General features: G+C 45.5%; 1 protein-coding gene across 1 annotated transcript in view; it reads right to left on the reverse strand.

The window, feature by feature from the left end:
* Positions 1-12,251: 12,251 nt before the first annotated feature.
* LOC130344227 (IgGFc-binding protein-like) overlaps positions 12,252-19,834 on the reverse strand; it is a 53,954-nt gene continuing 46,371 nt past the window's right edge. The window contains exon 19 of the mRNA XM_056554397.1: positions 12,252-12,382. Within this exon, the coding sequence (XP_056410372.1) occupies positions 12,367-12,382 (16 nt within the window). The 3' untranslated portion in view covers positions 12,252-12,366. The remainder of the gene's footprint in view (positions 12,383-19,834) is intronic.

Here is a 19,834-nt window from a genome sequence, read left to right on the forward strand (position 1 = left end):
TTCAGTGGAACACAGGGCAGGAAAACTACAGGGCAATGTCGACGCACTTTCAAGAGTTCACTGTTTGATGGCTAAAAATGTCCGATCCCACAGGCTCGAACAGAGGGGGAGGGTATGTGAGACAGTGACAGGCAGAGTTATTGAGGGAATGTATATTTCTCCTAGGATGCTCTCCTATGCTGCTTTAGGCAGCTTGTGGACAGATATGTGTCACCGAAATGCCTGGGTTTCGGTGAAGGAAAACCGAAGTTATGTGTGTCAGTGATACTATGTTACTGGCACATTCTAGTTGTAGTATAGCGGATCCAACCCGCTTAATCCGGGTCGGTTTTCCTGGAGTGACCAAGTGCCGGGTGGGAGGTCACTCCCACATACCAGGTGAGGCTGATTGCAGGCTCCATAAAACCTGGGTCTGCAGGCCTGTGTGCGGCTGCTGGAATGCTAAGAACCATGATGTAAGTGGCCGTGTTCTACTGTTTTGTTTCACGTTCGGGGGCACCTAGTGTGTCTCTAGTATAGTTAGGGTCGTACCTTGTTTAGTCAGAGCTCAGCCGAGCAGGTGTTTATTTTGTATGTTTGGCCTGATGTTAAGGCTGTATTGTTGTGTTGACACTTAAAATAAACCCAGGAACAGCCTGGACTTGGACTTTACCTACAGTGTCCCTGTCTCTACTTGTGAAGCCCAGGCTGCCAAGCGACATTTGATGCTGTCCCTCTCACAATATGTGTACTCTATAGTTACCACAAATGTGGAAAAATATGTATAAATACTCTTCCATCCTAGTGCATCCTAGCACTGTCAATTTACCAATAAGCTATTTTTTATTTTTTTATCTATTTATTTATATTACAAAAAACTTGTACTCAATGATTACTTGATTTTACATTTCTTTTATACGTTTATCGCGTTGTGACAACATAAATATTAGGGATGTAAGAAAAAATCGATTCTCGCGATAATCGCGATTTTTCATTTGCCGATACAGAATCGATTCAAAATATTTTTGAATCGATTCTTTTAGGGATGTGGAATTTTTAATAAAACGCACTTTATCTTACCTGCCAACGAGCCCGCGGAGCTCCGGTACAGTCCGGTACAGGTGTTCGGTCCCCGGGCTGTATTCTTCTTACTTCCTGTTAGTCCGGCACGTCACATGGAGCTTCAGCCTATCACTGGCCGCAGCGATGTCCCGCCTCCGCTGGTGATAGGCTGAAGCTCCATGTGACGTGCCGGACTAACAGGAAGTAAGAAGAATACAGCCCGGGGACCGAACACCTGTACCGGAGCTCCGCGGGCTCGTTGGCAGGTAAGAGAAAGTGCGTTTTATTTTATTTTGCAGCCCGGACGGGATAACATAAAAAAAAGTGTGCACCGGAGTACTAGATCGCCGCTGTCAAAGCTGACAGCGGCGTCTATTGGGATCTATGAATGCTCCCAGGTGGGCGATATATCGCGATGTATCGTCACCTAGACGGTATCGCGATATATCGAATCGCCACACTGGTATCGCGATTCGAATCGAATCGCCAAATTCTTGGCGATTCACACCCCTAATAAATATATATATATGTAAATACATGCCCATTTATGTGTGTTTTATTGTGCAGCCAAATTGGAGCTAAGGAAGGCACCTTTGAGTGCCAAAACGCGTTGTCCGTATTTCTCAATAAAAGTGAACCTCTATCGCAACGACTTACTACAGCCGTGGAATCAATACGTCATCTCCTCATAGGTGAGTATATCACTTAGGTGCGGTGGAGTGACCACACCAAATCGATATACGCTACAAGGGAGTGCCCCCTGTCTTTTTTTGATCTATCCCATCCTCGCCCTCTCTGGACACAGACGCTGCTCACAGCATGTGAATGAAGACTTCATTAATTCGCTCACAGAGCCCATTCCCTTGAGGGTGATAAGGAATCTTCCGGAGTTTCTTGCAGGCATGAAATTGACACAGCTCCTGGAAGAGTTGGGCCTCGATGGCCGTTCCCGGTCAATGAGGACAGAATTCGTACATCCTAGGATTTGCACTCAATGGGAGTAGAACATCTGGGCTGTGGTTTTGGCTGTGAGATCTTTAACTGGCACAACAAAAACCCACTTGGAGTAGTGATCCACCATGGTGAGAGCATAAGTGTACCCGGACCGGGTAGGAGACAACTTGACATGGTCTAGCGCAACCAACTGGTTAGGCCTTTCACTCTGGATGGAATGGAGGGGTTCTCTGGAATCCTTGTGTCCGTTCTTGGTGACGTTGCAGACAGCACACTCACGGCACCATTTTTCAATGTGGCTCTGCATCCCAATCCAGTAAAACCGTCGCCTGACAGTAGCTTCGGTCTTGTGGACTCCAAAGTGTCCCGACTGATCATGGTAGGCGTTGAGGACCATCGCCGTTTCTCTTCGTGGGATCCAGGATCTGATGAAGTCGTTCACCTGAAACCGGATCCAAAGAGTTTTGGTACAACAGCCCCTTGTGTATGAACAGTCGCTTCCTTTGTCACCACAGACGCTTCAACTTGTAGTCGCTTTGAGCTTAGATGGGTTGGTACCTTTTTCATCAGCAGGTAGTCCAACAGATCCCCCATTACTCGACTTTCATCTTGAAGAGTCCTCCAGGTATATAGGTCTTCCTAGACCTTCTTGGACCTGGGTTCACCCTCTTCAATTGTGTTCGCAACATTCTGACACACAAACCTCTGGTGGTTCTTCGCCGGGGGTTATTTGAGATAGTACATCGGCGTTGACATTCCACTTGCCGCTTCTGTACTTGATATTGTAGTCGTAATTGGCCAACCTTGAAGCCCAACACTGCCCAATAGCACCCAGTTTGGCACTGTTTAGGTGGGCCAACGGATTATTATCCTTATAGACAGTGAATGGTGTGGCAGCCAGGTAATCTTTAAACTTCTCAGTCACAGCCCATACAAGGGCAAGGAGTTCCAGTTTGAAGGAGCTGTAATTGGCATCGTTCTTCTCTGCTCCTCGCAGATTATGACTGGCATAGGCTATCGCTCCCTCTTGTCCTTCCAGGACTTGGGATAGGACTGCCCCTAAACCCTCGAAGCTGGCATCAATATACAGCCGGAACGGCTGAGTGTAGTCTGGATATGCCAGGATGGGATGTTTTGTCAACAGGTGTTTCAGGGCTTGGAATGCTGTCTCTTGCTCCTTGGTCCAGTTCACAGGTAGCTACCCATTGTAATTCTCCTTTGCCGTACCCCGTAGGAGAGCTGTGATGGACTCCGCAATCTGGGCAAAATGAGGAAGCTCCAGACATCTTTCACCGTGCGGGGTAGGCCAGTTCTTAACAATATCCACCTTCTCGGGATTAGGCTGGACTCCCTCGGCACTGACAACCTGACCTAGGTAATGTACCTGAGGTTTAAGCAGATGGCACTTGGACAGCTTAATCTTTAATCCGTGTTTGATCAAAACTTGGAAGACGTCCGACAGGGGACCAAGATGCTCTTGGTAGGACTTAGAGTATAGGGTGACATCATCGAGGTACAGCAATACAAATGTAAAAACGAATGTACTTCCGTGTATTAAACAGAACTCTTTACCACTCATTGGGGGACGGCTCCTGAGCTTCCTGCTGAGAAACCGTTTTATAACAACTTTTGTCTGGTGTATATTTCTTGTGTCGACACTCAGCAGTATACAGCAGCAGTCATTCACATTTTAAGGCCTCATCTGCCCCCATCCTTGACAACCTCACCAGCAGAATAATGAGTACAGATCTGGAGTATAATACAGTATATATCTCAGGATCAGTACAGGATAAATAATGTAATGTATGTACACAGTGACCTCACCAGCAGAATAGTGAGTACAGCTCTGGAGTATAATACAGGATATAACTCAGGATCAGTACAGGATAAGTAATGTAATGTATGTACACAGTGATCTCACCAGCAGAATAGTGAGTACAGCTCTGGAGTATAATACAGGATATAACTCAGGATCAGTACAGGATAAGTAATGTAATGTATGTACACTGACCTCACCAGCAGAATAGTGAGTACAGCTCTGGAGTATAATACCGGATATAATTCATGATCAGTACAGGATAAGTAATGTAATGTATGTACACAGTGACCCCACCAGCAGAATAGTGAGTACAGCTCTGGAGGGTGTGGTCACTAGGTGTGTCTGTGTGTTGCTGAGCTCCTGAGACTCCAGACTTCCAGTGGAGAGAGGCTGATTTTTTCCACCTGCTTTCCCAGGGAGGTGGCAGATTCCTGGGGAAGAGCCTCCTGCAATGGAGCCTCATGGCTCCACTTCCCGTTCTAGGCTGGCGGGGAGTGGAGTGAAAACTTCAACAGCCATTGTTCCGGCCGGGAGAAGATCTGGCAGAGTCTGCAGAAATGCAGGCTCTGCTTCCCAGGCTACGGGTGCCAGCCAGAGATCCACAGGTGGAAGAGGGGCACGGAAAAGCAGTGTGGAGATGTGGTCGGAGAGTGGGCCCGGAGAGTCCAGTTCCACGTACTGCTCCCGCATGGCCGCAAGGTTTGCAGAGTATGAGCAGCGCGGCAAGGAGCTGAGGATGGCCAGAGAGGATCTGCGTGCGGCCCAGAATCTGATGAGCACCGGATCCAGAAAGAGCAAGCCAGAACTGAAGAGAAGGATAACATCGCTGAAAGGCGAGATTGTGAAGCTGGAGGCGAGGAGAGCGGAGATACTGGAGGGGAGCGGTCTCTTCAAGGAGAAGCTGATCAACAGTGATCGGTTTCCCGCCATGAAATCCCCAGGTAAGGTGGAGGTGGATGATGGGGAGAGTAGTGGCGGCGAAGATAGTGAGGATGGTGGTGAGGAGGTAAAGGAGGAAGAAAAGAAGATGGAGGAAAGTGTGAATGTTTTAGCTGCTCCATGTGAAACCCAGACCCAGGACAGCTACATTGAGGCTGGACAGGTGGCACTACCACCAAGCGAGAGTGAGGAGGATGACGTGGAGGGTGAGGCTGGGGGTCTGCTGAGGGCAATTGTGATGCAGGAGTCCCCAGCCCACCTCCAGAATTTCACTTTTGGGGACGAGGAATGTGAGGATGTGGTGGTCCAGCAGAGCTCCAAGAAGCGTAAGACGAAGGAGACAGTACAATATGTGTTTGTCCCTTTCCAGCAGTCTGGGCCAGCTGCAAAGCTGGTTCAGGCTGCGGGCTCCCCCAAACTGCCAGACCCCGTTCCTGTGGTGGAGCGGGGCCAGCATGGGGAGTACAGTATGGCGTCAGGAAAGGCTAAGGGCGCAATAGTTGTGAAGCCCACCCATCCTGTCGGTAGGGAAGGGCAGGATGGGCTCATGCCGGGCAGCTCTGGCACTGCAGGACCGCCCCAGGGTGGCAGGGGGCGTGTCCAAGTGCCAGAGGCAAGCTACGCTGCCGTGTGCTCGGGGGGCGGTTCCCCGAGTACTGTGGGCACTACTGGCGCCGCGGGGCACTCCCCTGTGAGGGGGGGGAGTGTCCGGGGGCCGGAGAGCGTTGTGTCTGTGTGCTCGGGGGGCGGTCCCCCGAGTACAGTGTGTTCTGTGGGCACTGCGGGGCACTCCCCTGTGAGGGGGGGAGTGTTCCGGTGCCGGGATCAGTGTCCGGCAATGGCGCCGTGGGAGGAGCTGGGGTGCGCTCGGGGGGGCAGCCCCAGACTCAGGAGGCGTCATTGCCTAGTAAGGAGGAGGAGCCATCGCCATCAGCATTGACCCCAGCAGCAGCCAAGCCAGAGAAAAAGACTTTGGTTAAACCAGCCATACTACAACTCCCAGCCAGCCCAGAGTCAGTTAGGCAGGGTATGAGTGCAGGATGTGAGAATGCTGAGTGTAGTAGTGTTGTGGATGAGAGGAGTGTCAGTGGAGTGAATGTTGGTGGGAGTAGTGGTACGAATGGGAAGTCTGGTATGGATGGAAAAAAGGATGATGTGAATGGTGGTGTGAATGGTGGTTCTGGGTCTGGCCCGGCTGCCCCCCCGGCAGTGACTGCTCCTAGGAGCTATGCTAATGTCGCTGCCGGGGGTCCAGGGGGGTCTCCGTCTCCGTCCGTCCCCGGGGGTTACTTGCAACAGCGCCTCCTGGAGGCTCTGCGTAGGGGAGACAGGTCGATCCAGGTAGAGGGAAGGGGTGAAGTCGACCTGTCTTTCTGGATAGAGAGGCATGGTTTGGGGGCTTTCCGAGAGCAGAATGGGGAGGTGGTCTGGTCCCTCCCGACAACCGGGCAGGACAATAACCGCAGGAATGTGGTCCGTCTGATTTGGAGGGGTGAGGATGCGTGCCCACCTCGCGCTAAAGTGGTTGAGCTCCTCCTCCAGATGGAATTCAGGGCGAGTGACATCTTTGCCCTGATCCACCCCTACGGTACGTCCGAGTTTGACGTCAGTTTCGTTCGGCCAGAGGGTCTCGAACTCTTCTGGTCAAACTACGAGGTGGCGAAGAACGAGCCCGGCGGGCGGGATTTTGCCGTAAAGGCAATTTCCCGTCAGAACTCGGTCAAGAAGGTGACCGTTTTGACCCGTAACGAGTCACTTTCTTGTTACGACATCATGACCTGGCTCGGTCGGTATGGGGATGTGACGGACATGCCCAAGAAAAACATTGATGAGCACGGGATCTGGTCCGGGGCCTGGATGTTTTCCGTCAAACTCAGGCGTTCAGGGAGTACGGTTGCCCACATTCCGTCAGCCGCCTTCCTTGGACGTGACAGGATCCAGGTCTTCTACCAGGGGCAGCCTAAGGCCTGTCACAGGTGCGGTAGCCCCACCCATTTTAGCGCAGCCTGTACTGTACAGGTCTGTGCTTTGTGTGGTGGGGTGGGTCATCTGGCCGCATCCTGTAGGCAGATCCGCTGCCATCTGTGTGGTGTCCTCGGGCACCCTTTTAGCCGTTGTCCTAGCGCCTTCGCCCGTGCGGCGGCCGCTCCGGCTGGGGAGAGCTGTGAAGTTGCCTCGGCTGGAGAGGGTACGAGCAGGGATGGGGGCGCACCAGGGCTAGTGAGGAGGAAGGGCCCCGCCAAACTAAGGCGGGAGGAAAATCGGAGGAGGAGTAGGGAGCTGGAGAGTGCCCAAGTGACGGGGGTAGCTCCGGCCCCTGCTCCTGAAGCTGGCCCTGAAATTACTGAAGCCCTGGAGGAGGACGTGCTGGATGAGGAGATCAGGAGACTGGGCGAAGAGGAAGGCAATATGGCCGACTCTTCCGATTCCTCCCACTATGAAAGTGTGGATGAGGAGAGTGTAGAGAAGGCCAAAAAGAAAGACAAGGGCAAAAGGAAAGGGAGAAAGAAGAGGTCCAAGCCCTCTCTCCCTCGTACTGCGGGCCGGAAGCCTGACTGCCCCCCCTCTGGTTGACCTGTCAAACCGGTACCTCGTCCTTGATAACATCTCCTCCCCCTCCTTGGAGGGGGAAGGTGAGGGCGAGGTGCCCAGGGAGAAAGAGCCTCTGGGGGGAACTGGGCCCTGTCCTGTTGAGGCACCTTCCTCGGAGGGCAGGGCTAGACCAGGGTCGGACGGAGACGGGGACCATATGGACCAGGGTGAGTCAAAAAAAAGAGGTAAAAGCGGTCCTGCCATTTCTTCTTCTTCTGGGGATGAGGGGGCGAAGAAGAAGGGGAAGAAAAAATAAAGGTGAGGCCGTCTAACTCAATCACCCATGATGGCAGCACTCACCCCATTGACGCTGGCATCCATTAACTGTGCCAGTATAAAGTCGGATACGGCTAGATTCGCAGCCTTTGATTTTCTCGGCCGTGTTGAAGCCGACATTTTCCTTTTACAGGAGACCAGGTTGTCAGATCTAGCCTCTCTGGTTAAAGCCAGAAGAGAGTGGAGGCGCGGGCCCTCCCACTGGTCTCTTGCGGCTGAGCCGTATAGTGGGGTGGCGGTCCTTTTTACCGCTCCGGTTGAATGCCGACGGGTTATTGAGTTAGAAATGGGGAGGTGCCTGATCTTGGATGTCCTCATGAAGGGGCAAGAGCTCCGGCTCATTAACATCTACGCCCCACAAACCAAGTGGGGCCGCAAAGATCTCTTTATGAGGATTAAGCCCTTCCTTTTTACTAGCCAGCAAGTGATTTTTGGAGGGGACTTCAATAATGTCACGAGGTCCCAAGATAGGAGAGGTTCCAATGGTCCGCTGGCTTACGATAGCGTGGCCCTCAATAATATAGTTAGGGAAGCTCGCCTAGAGGACGCCCACATCTGGAGCCCCTCAGGCCATGTGGGTTTCACCTATCATCGAGGTAGCTGCAGGTCTAGGATAGACAGGTTTTATTTAAAGGAGGAAGCCGTCTCTTCTGCAGTGTCCGTGGTTGAGGTGGAATTTTCCGATCACTGTATGATTTTGTTTTCCCTGAATGTTTCAGAGACCCCCGGATGGGTAAAGGTTATTGGAAGCTGAATTCGTCCCTCCTGGAGGAAGCGGAGATAAGACAGTCCTTTGAGGATTTTCTTCAGAGCCAGGTACCATTGCTGGGCCTTTGTAGCAGTAAGTCAGAGTGGTGGGAGATCTTCAAAAAAAGGGTTGCGAGATTCTTCCGCCAGTTCTCAGGCCTCAGAAGCCTAAACAGGTACCGTTTGTACCAGGGCCTGAGGAAGAAACTTGAGCACCTTGTCTCGACTGGAGGTAGTCGTGATGATATCTCCAGAGTGAAATCCTTGCTGATGAGGTGTCAGTACGATAGGCACGCATCTTTGGTTTTTGAGAGGGATTACGGGAAGTACCGCTCGCCCGACCCTTACAGAAACTGCAAGATGTCAGTGAATAGTAAGGTAGTCTCAGGACTGATTGATAGTACGGGATCCTTGAAAAGGTCCAGATCAGGGATCTTGGAGGTCGTCAGATTCTTTTACTCGCACCTCTTGGGAAGGAAGGATCTAGATCGGGATAAGGTGTCAGCTTTCTTGGCTGAAACCATCCCTGAACTAGGAGTAGACCCCTCTCTTGACGTTTTGACAGAGATGATCCGGGAAGAGGAAGTCAGGATGGCTATTGATGGGCTTGCCCTCAAGAAGTCACCCGGTCCAGATGGCTTAACATCTGAGTTCTATAAGACCTTTAAGGACACTTTGGTTCCCCTGTTGACCGAGGTATTTAATGAGTGTCTATCCTCGGGCACTCTGCCAAAGTCAATGAGGAGGTCAGCGCTGATCATCCTGTCAAAGGGTAAAGACCCGTTCCACATTGAGAATTGGCGTCCCATAGCGCTTCTCAATGTGGACCGAAAGATTCTGGCAAAAGTGCTGTTTAACCGGCTGGTGGAGTTTGCACCCCGGCTCCTTTCGGGGGCTCAGCATTGCTCTGTTCCGGGCCGCAGTACATTTAGTGCTTTGCTCAGTGTCCGGGAGGCTGTGGAGCAGGGTAGGGCTGGCCACTGGAAGGGGTACTTGCTGTCCTTGGATCAGGCAAAAACGTTTGATCGGGTTAACCATGAGTACCTCTGGTCTGTTCTTCTGAGATATGGCCTGCCGGGGGGGTTTGTTGATTGGCTTAAGACCTTGTACGCAGGGGCAGAGAGTTTTCCGCTTGTGAATGGTTGGATTGGCCGCTCTTTTGAGGTTGGGTCTGGCGTCCGTCAGGGTTGTCCTTTGAGCCCGTTGCTGTACGTTTTTGCAATTGATCCTTTCCTTAGGAGGATTGATTGTGGACCGTTGGCGGGGGTGAGAATGGACCTGGCGGTGCCGGATTTGGCTCTGAGGGCGGTAGCGTATGCTGATGATGTCACCGTGTTTGTCTCCTCACAAGGCCAATGGGTGATGTCAGAGGTGGACCGCTACTCGGAGGCATCCGGGTCCAAGATCAACCGGGATAAGTGCGAGAGTCTCTGGCTGGGAGGGGGAGATCCTGGTTTTGATCTCCCGGACGCCCTTCCAGAGCCCCAGGAATCTGCAAAAGTTCTCGGCATCGAATTTGGCCAAGGGGATTACCCCAAACAAAACTGGGACAGCAGGCTTAAGATCGCCGCTCAGAAGGTGGATCAGTGGAAGGGTTGGTCTTTGACCCTCCGGGAAAGGGTTAACCTGATCAAAACATTCCTGCTCCCGTTACTGATATACCTGGGCAGTGTATGCATGTTGCCAGAACCTCTTTGGACCCGGGTCTACAGTGTGTTCTTCCAGATGTTATGGGGGAACAGACTGAACCTAGTGAAGAGGGAGGTTACTTACCGTACAAGGAGACTAGGGGGGTTGTGTATGGTCAACCCCGTGGTATTCCTAGTGAATACCTTCCTTAAGACCAATATAGCAAACCTCTGGTCAGAGAGGGCTCCTCCGTGGGTATCCTCCTGTAGGGGATGGTTTTGGCCTTTCTTCCAGGAATGGGAGACAGGAGGGCAAGTGAAGGATCTTCGCACACCACACGGGCATCTCCCGGCTTACGCTACCCCGGTTCTGAAGGTTATTCGTCGGTGGGGTCTGGGGATGGGGGAGATTAGGACTCTGTCAAGGAAATTCCTTGACAAGAGGGTCCTGTCTTCTAATTTCCAGAGGCCATTGGCGCTCAAGGACTGCCCAAGTCGGGATCTGGAGGTGGGTTTAGAGCTTTTGAATTCTATCAGGATCCCCTTGAAGTTTTGGGACTTGACTTGGCGCTGCTTCCATGGGAAACTGTGCGTGAGGGACAATCTGAAGTGCAGGAGCTCTGATGACCGGGGATGTCCCCGCGAAGAGTGTGGAGGCATGCTGGAAAGCATGGAGCATTTTCTGCTTCATTGTCCCTTTAACACAGAGGTTTACACCAGGGTGGGCGCTTCCATTGGTTGGCCTCGGCTGGCCAGTCTCTCCTATGCGGAATGGGCCTATGGGGCATTCAGAAACCTTGGAGGCTGGGACCGGTGCACTTTATTCCTAGTCAGCTCAGTGGTTAGGTACTACACGTGGAACGCACGGTGTTTAGTGTCGACGCAGCGTAAAATCCTCCCTGTGGATGTGGTGGTTAGGAACATTCTCGGTGACCTGGTGAAGGTGCGTTCTCTGGAGTACGAGAGGCTGCGTGCTGGCAGGGCCTCTCGTCTATGGAGGGGCTCTGCCTTTAAAGTGCCTTAGCCTGTTGTCTCCCCCTGGTGGTGGGCTGATGCTGGCACATTAGTCTTTTTGTTTTGAGCAGTTGGTTTATGGTAATATAGGGCTTGCAGGCGCTGAACTTGAGCTTTAGGGGTTTGTTGTTTGGCTTATAGTGTTATATGTATTTGTTATTGTATTTATTGTTGTAGTCTATTTGTATACTTATGTATTGTATATATTGTTAGTCTGTGTATATTTTATGTAATGTATATATTGTATATATTGTGTGATGCCACCTGGGGTTTGGGTTTAGTTTAGGTTGGGTGGTGGGTTAAAAAGGGGGCAGGGGGTTTGTATGGGACTTTTATATATACAGAAAATCCTGGACTGGTTCATGGACGTCTGGTAACATGTACTGGGGGCATGGGATGCGGGACCAGCTCAGGGCCAAAAAAAAAAAGTGGTGTTATTTTGTTTGTGTTGGTTTTTATTATTTTGTATATATTATTATTGTTGTTGTTGTTATTCTTTTTGGTATATTACTGGTATTGGGTTTTTGGTATTGCAACTGGGCCAGGAAATTCACATTTAGTATTAGTGTATATTAGTGTATATAGTTTATTAGTATGGTATGGGTATTATGGGTATTATAGGAATATGTCTTTTGTAAATATTGTATATATTTGTTTGTGTGCAGGAATGAGTGTGGGGTGGACCGGTGTTGTATTTTATGCTATGGTGTTGGTTTTATGATCGTTATATTGATATGTTCTGTCGGATATGATATGTTTATGTTTTGTAATTTTTTATTGTTATGTTTGAAATTTTAATAAAAGATCTACAGGATATAACTCAGGATCAGTACAGGATAAGTAATGTAATATATGTACACAGTGATCTCACCAGCAGAATAGTGAGTACAGCTCTGGAGTATAATACAGGATATAACTCAGGATCAGTACAGGATAAGTAATGTAATGTATGTACACAGTGACCTCACCAGCAGAATAGTGAGTACAGTTCTGGAGTATAATATAGAGATCAGTAGGAACAACAAGGAAAGGTGTAGGGGGCAGGGCTTATATATTTTATGGGTCCAGGTTGACTATGTACATTTTATCTGTAGCTGCTTCCTGTGTTTCCTGAAATAAGACAGATATTTGTAAATATACAGAGGCGATGAGATGTCACATTTACTGATTTACTCTCAAGGAAAAATACACAAACATTTTTCAAAGAAATGTATACGGTAATTTTATGTCCATTATTCATATTTCACCATCATTGTTTATGATTTTCTTTATAGCACAAGAAGATTGATAGTAAAAGATTACAGAAGGGGATTAAGGGGCGTCTTCAGAGAAATTTCCCTCGTCTGAGAATTCATTTCATTTCCCGGAGTCGCTGCAGAAGACAAAACCATGTAATATATTACATAGACTGCAGTCACATGACTCTGGGAAAGTCTGGTGACAGCCAATATGGTTACCAATTTCTGTCTTATGGAGATTGTCACTCAGCTTTTCCAGAATCAAATATAACTAAGAAATTGTTAACATTATTACTAAAAACATGACAGAAATAAACAACGTCATTCCTCTAGTTTATGGTAACTGTCCCATGTATGGTGCCGCAAGGAGGTAAGGGTGAAGAAGGGGGCTGGAGGGGGGATAGAGGGAGGGGGGATAGAGGGAGGTGGGAGGGAGGAGGAGGGGGGATAGAGGGAAGAAGGAAGATAAAGGGAGGGGGAGGGAGGTGGAAGGGTGGAGGTAGGGGCAGATAGAGGGAGAGGGGATGAAGGAGGGGGATAGAGGGAGTAACAAGGGAGATGGAGCGGATAGAGAGAGGAGGGAGGTTGAGGGGCAGATTGAGAGAGAAGGGAGGGAGGATGAGTGTGGATAGAGGGAGGGAGAAGGAGGGGAAATAAAGGGAGGGGGATAGAGAAAGGGGAGAGGGGGATAGAGGTAGGTGCGAATAGAGGGATGGAGGGAGGAGGAGCCTTTCTAATAGCGAGTGTGAGCTGGTGGTGCAGAAGTGCTTTATCTTTGTGAGTTCTTTTTCTGTACCTTCTCTTACATCATACATAATTTATAAACCTACAATATGCTAAAGAAAGCGTAACCCTTATACCCCAATAAAAATAAAATACAAGTAATCTGTATAAAAATATATGTGTAAATTTTATACTCCTCGAGAAAGCCCGGTTGCGAGCGAAACGCGTCGGAGTCATAGCAGGCGTGGGGTTCAGTCCGGTATCTATATGTCCTTTTTCTTTATTTGCTCAGCTGCCATTTCTTTAGTGCACTTTTGTGCTTTTTTGTACTAAGCACATCACATGTTACTTCTTTCCAATATCACGATTAATTTAGCACGTTGCACTCTGCTTGGTTATACACTGTGTGATATTTTCCACTTATGTAGTAAGTGTTTATAGTTTTCAGCACTTGCATTTTATTTCAGTTTTTTGCAGTCTGGGCCACACTATTGCAATACGTCCTTGTATACACTTACCCTTGTATACTTGACCTCATTTTATATATATATATATATACATATATAGCAACAGAAGATACATATAGATATATTTTTTATTTATATATGATTTTTTACTACATATTTTTTTACGCTAAATATATAGATATATTTTTATATTCTATCTACCGGACTTTACTCTCCCTTTATTATTATACATATATTTTTTTTATCCTGCTTTTATTATTAATCATTACATGTAAATTGAGATGAATTTTTACCAATTAATATCTATGGATTTACATTGACTGTGTATGAATTTTCTCTTCCCGTCTTATATGCATATATTTTTTAATTTATGTTCTTGTATTTAATAAAATTTACACATATATTTTTATACAGATTACTTGTATTTTATTTTTATTGGGGTATAAGGGTTACGCTTTCTTTAGTGTATTGTAGGTTTATATCTGGTCTTCTGTCTTATTAGACCCCCTTTTTTATTTATTCATAAGAGCCATTTTTCGGACTCTCTTTTAGGTTATCATACATAATTTCCCAAGATAAACCCCATGGCATGCCTCTGTTATATGCCACGATGAATGACTGGCGTCTGTGCATGTCTGTTGTTTCTCTAGACCCCAATGACTAGACAACATTGAGGGGAGACGTCTTAGCACGAGGACAGATATATTACTGACCAATTCTGCAAATGTTAATAATTATTTCTACATCTTTATGACTGATCAACAACAAACAATAGTTTTATGGCTGATCGGAGCTGTTCATACATGAAGCTGCTCATATGGTATGGTGCACCATGAAGAATGGGGACTTATGTTTTGGAAACACCAGGTCCCTTCGACACGTTTACATACAAAGGGTACAAGTGCTTTGCACTATTGCATCCTGGTGGCTCAGGGTGTGACATTATTATATCCAGGGGACACAGTGTATGACATTATTAAATCCTGGCAGTACAGTGTGTGGCACTATCATGTTCAGGGGGAAAAGTGTATGGCAGTATTATATCCTGGCAGTACAGTGTGTTGCACTATTATATCCCGGGGCACAGTGTATGGCACTATTATATCCTGCCGGCACAGTGTTTGACACTATTATATCCCGGGGCACAGTGTATGGCACTATTATATCCTGCCAGCATCCATGTAGCACCATGATCCCTCCACTTTATTTTTGTCTGGCCCCAGTGTGCCCCCCAATAGAAATTATTGTGTCTGATGATTATATGTGATTCTTATAAGTGATGATTATATATGATTATTATATCTGATGATTATTATAAGTGATGGTTATATGTGATTATTATATCTGATTATATGTGATTATTATATCTGATGATTATTATAAGTGATGGTTATATGTGATTATTATATCTGATTATATGTGATTATTATATCTGATTATTATAAGTGATGGTTATATGTGATTATTATATCTGATTATATGTGATTATTATATCTGATGATTATTATAAGTGATGGTTATATGTGATTATTATATCTGATTATATGTGATTATTATATCTGATGATTATCATAAGTGATGGTTATATGTGATTATTATATCTGATTATATGTGATTATTATATCTGATGATTATTATAAGTGATGGTTATATGTGATTATTATATCTGATTATATGTGATTATTATATCTGATGATTATCATAAGTGATGGTTATATGTGATTATTATATCTGATGATTATATGTGATTATTATATCTGATTATTATAAGTGATGGTTATATGTGATTATTATATCTGATGATTATATGTGATTATTATAAGTGATGGTTATATGCAATTATTATATCTGATGGTTATATGTGATTATTATATCTGATGATTATATGGGATTAATATATCAGATGATTATTATAAATGATGGTTATATGTGATTATTATATCTGATGGTTATATGTGATTATTATATCTGATGTTATATGTGATTATTATATCTGATGATTATTATAAATGATGGTTATATGTGATTATTATATCTGATGGTTATATGTGATTATTATATCTGATGTTATATGTGATTATTATATCTGATGATTATTATAAATGATGGTTATATGTGATTATTATATCTGATGGTTATATGTGATTATTATATCTGATGTTATATGTGATTATTATATCTGATGATTATTATATATGATGATTATTTTAAGGCAAGACAAGACGCTCATATTATAGTTTTAACTTCTTTTACTGAACTCAGCAGCAAATAGGTACTGTATGTATTAGAGAAAAATTTTACATGTACAGTGGTCCCTCAACATACGATGGTAATTCGTTCCAAACGACCCATCGTTTGTCGAATCCATCGTATGTTGAGGGATCCGTGCAATGTAAAGTATAGGCATCTGTACTCACCTGTCCCCGTCGCTCCGGACCAGGTCCTCACCGCTCCCGCTGCTGTTCCATGGGCTCCTGATGCTGTCCCGCTGCTCCGGTGTCTTCTTCGCGATCCTCCGGTGTCTTGCGCATCTTCTGCAGGGTCCGGGCCTTGCTTTCCGGTGACGTTATTATGCTGCTGCACCGGCGCGGCGTGCGTAGTGACGTAATAACGACGCCGGAAAGCAAGGCCCGGACCTTGGAGAAGATGCGCAAGACACCGGAGGATCGCGAAGTGGACCCGGAGCAGCGGGGATAGGTAAGTGAACCTGCTGGGGCACATTACACTGCTATCCGAATGCAGCTTAAGCATTTTGCACTGTCGGATAGCAGTTAATGCGATGGTCCCGACATATAAAAGCATCGTATGTCGAGGCTGACATCGACATACGATGGTCTCTGAGAGGCCATCGTATGTCGATTTTATCATATGTCGGGGCCATCGTAGGTCGGGGGGTTACTGTAAAGTGCATATAAACGTAATATCTAGGATGCAACCTAGTATGCTGTAATATCCCAACAACCAATCAGTCCACATCGTATGTCATATAGGTAACTGTCACCCAGGTAACTTCCTTCTTCTTTGCTGCTCAGCAATGTGTTAAGATAAGTATCATTTTGCTCCTCATAAAATTTCTTATATAATTTAATTTAACAAAATATTGTCTTATGTTCATTACATTTATTTCTCTGTTAATCATTCCGTTATATAGATATTTATTATTTAATTATTTCAATATTTTACTTATTTTTTCATGATTTTCAATATCATTTCCTCATTATTTCAATTTTCTTAATTCTCATATATTTCCTATATATTCCGTCCTTATTTTTGTCCGCATTTTCTTATAACATTCCTCTTATAATAAATGTATCCCATTTTGTGCAGTATTTTCTTTTAACAAATTCCGTTTTTTATATAACTCTCCTTACCTTTCATATTCCCTTTGGTATCCTCACCCGACTTGCCACTGCATCTTCCAATCTTCCCGACATATTCTATCTTTGTTCCGCCGTTCACCCGTCTTCTCCTTTTCTTGCTGCATCACAGGCGCCATCTTTCCTCTCCGAGAGCTCGTCTGTTAGCTCTCATGAGATCTCCTGACAGCGAGGTGATCTCCTGTCAGGTATCGGTGGGCTTCTGACATTCGCCTGGTCACGCTACTGTATCTCTTCAATATCCTTCATGTATACTTTTTCCTTTAATTAAATTTCTCTTTTTATTTTCACTCATGAGCCTATACTGCCACCTTGTGGCCGTTACTCATGGATTTTCTACACAGGTTTTAGTTACATAATTTATTTCATTATTACTTAATTATTTATTTATTTAGTTAATTAGTGTTTTATTTATTCATTATTTATTAAAATTAATGTATTTAACATAATTGTTTATTCATTATTTAATTAATAATGTATCATTAATTCCTATATATATTTAATATTTAGCTTAATTAAATTTTACACAGTATATACACGTTTTCTTCCTCCCATCATATATTCCTTTCTGAGGAAAATAGTGGTAAAAATAAGGATTCTGCTTCTCAGGATCACCTACAATCTATGGTGGACGCCTCTGTAAATAGGTCTGTCCACTCTGCTGTGCAATCAGCAGTATCTGTTTTACAGGAGTCAATTTCAAAATCTATCCCTATGGCATTATAGCATATTAACCCTCAAGATACTGTGGCGTTACAACCCCACACTCCTTCAGACCAATTTTGGTCTCCCAAGGAATCTGTGTCTGATCTCGCCAAAGGACTTCAAGGTCCGGGCAAAGCTAAAAGTAAAAAAACGTCATATTTCTGGTGGCCCTCATTCCTCTAAGGTTCCAAAACTCCATTATGGAGTCCACCAAAATATTAATAAACCCCCAAAAATGTACTCTCTTCCTACCAGTGGTTCTAACCCACCACACTTATCACCCTCTGCCCGCAAAAAGGTCCAGAAATTTAGGGCTCAAAAATCCGCCTTTCAGGTGAAACCTGACTCCTTCAGAGACACCTCCTCGGATGAATCAGTAGATTCGGATATCCAAGATGTAGAGGAGATTACATACGCCTCTGAGGAAAGTGGTGATGACCACGATGACCCTGTGACACAGGAAGACACTACTATAGGCGATTCAGGGGATGCCTTTTTCGACCCTTCCTTAATTTGCCATCCTTGCTCTGGAGAATGGCTTCCGGACCCTAAAGTGGCAGAATACCTAGCCATATGGGTCAATAAAAGTCTTGACAGGGCTTCTAGAAACAAACTTAAAGCTGAATGCCCTCGCCCTACCCTACCCCATAATTCATCTGCTACGCCTGAATTAGTTCCCCTTCTAACAAAATTTTTATTTAAAACCGGTAAAAAAAAACAATAAGGGGTTGATAGAAGTTTTAAAGCTTGTCAAGATAAGCTTATGGATTTATTAAGACCTATCACCAAAATTCTAGATCTAGCCGAAGAGGCTACTAATAACAATACACATGTTGACACGGAAACTCTTAGGGGTTGGGCTTAAAGAGCTGTCTGCCTTCGGCACTCGGCACTTTCTACAGAGCGGAAACGCTCCATTTTAATGAAGATTGACCCCCAATTGACGAACTTAGCTTCTACTGAACCTCCCAATCCCACCAAAGGTTTGTTATTTGGGGACAAATTCATTAGGGAAATGAATAAATATGTAGACCTTTTCTCTTCATTAAGCAAGGCTCCGATCTCCATGGAGAAAGTATTTTCACCAAAATATTCCGTCCTCCCAGTTGCGACCACAATATAGAGGCTCCTACCCTCCTCCACAACCCCAGTTCGCAGGACCCTCCTCTGCCCCCCCCCCCATATTTCTTCCCATACAGAGGCATACCGTGGTGCTCACGAATTGAGAGAGGATATCCCTGTTCCAGACCACTTACAGTTAAGTCCAACCCTTTTTTCTTCCCTACATATTCCTCTGGGAGGAAGACTCATACATTTTTTAAAAAATTGGAGTATGATTACATCCGACTCATGGATTTTAAACACTGTCATGGGTTATCAAATAGAATTTGTTGCTCCTCCCATCCAATTCTATCTCCCTCATCCTTTTCAATTTTCCCTATCAGACAGGAATATCATAGATCTAGAAGTAAAGGACCTTCTTTCAAAGAAAGCAATTGTCCCTGTACCTATGCATTCAACAGGACTCCTGAGCAATTTTTTCTTGGTCAAAAAGAAAGATGGAGGTCACAGACCTGTAATCAACTTAAAAATCCTGAACAACATAGTTGTTTATTGCCACTTCAAAATGGAAGGCATTCACCTAAGAGACATTTTATTGAAAGACGATTGGTTAATCAAAATAGACTTAAAAGACGTGTATCTTACAGTCCCGATTCATCCTTCATCCCAAAGTTTTCTCCAATTTCTTTGGAACAATCAAAAATGTCAATTCACTTGTTTACCATTCGGTCTCTTGTCGGCCCCTTGGTGCTTCACAAATCTTCTGAAGCCAGTAGTTGCTTCCCTCAGAAGTCACGAGGTTCGTCTTATAATCTATCTCGACAGCATTCTTATCATGGCACATTCAAAAGATCTTCTTTTGCTTCACATGGATTGGACTTTATCCCTCCTAACTCACCTAGGTTTCCTCATCAATTTAAAAAAATCAGTTCTCGTTCCATCACAAGAACTGGAATTTCTAGGCCTGATGATCAATACTCAATTGACCACTCTGAGCCTTCCTCCCAGAAAATGGAAAACCATTCGGAAAGAGATTTGTCAAATTATCTGCAGAGATCTGATATCTCTGAGAACAATAGCTTGTATAGTAGGCCTTCTTGCAGCCTCCATTCTAGCCATTTTTCACACTCTTACCTACAGAACTCTACAGCGGTTGAAGATCTGCCACTTAAGAGAGGGTCTAGGCTATTCAGATGAAATCCTTCTCTCCTCCGAAGCCAAAGAGGAACTTCGGCTTTCTCACATAGAATCC

The sequence above is a fragment of the Hyla sarda genome, unplaced genomic scaffold, assembly GCF_029499605.1.
Source record: "Hyla sarda isolate aHylSar1 unplaced genomic scaffold, aHylSar1.hap1 scaffold_706, whole genome shotgun sequence".
NCBI classification, from domain to species: domain Eukaryota; kingdom Metazoa; phylum Chordata; class Amphibia; order Anura; family Hylidae; genus Hyla; species Hyla sarda.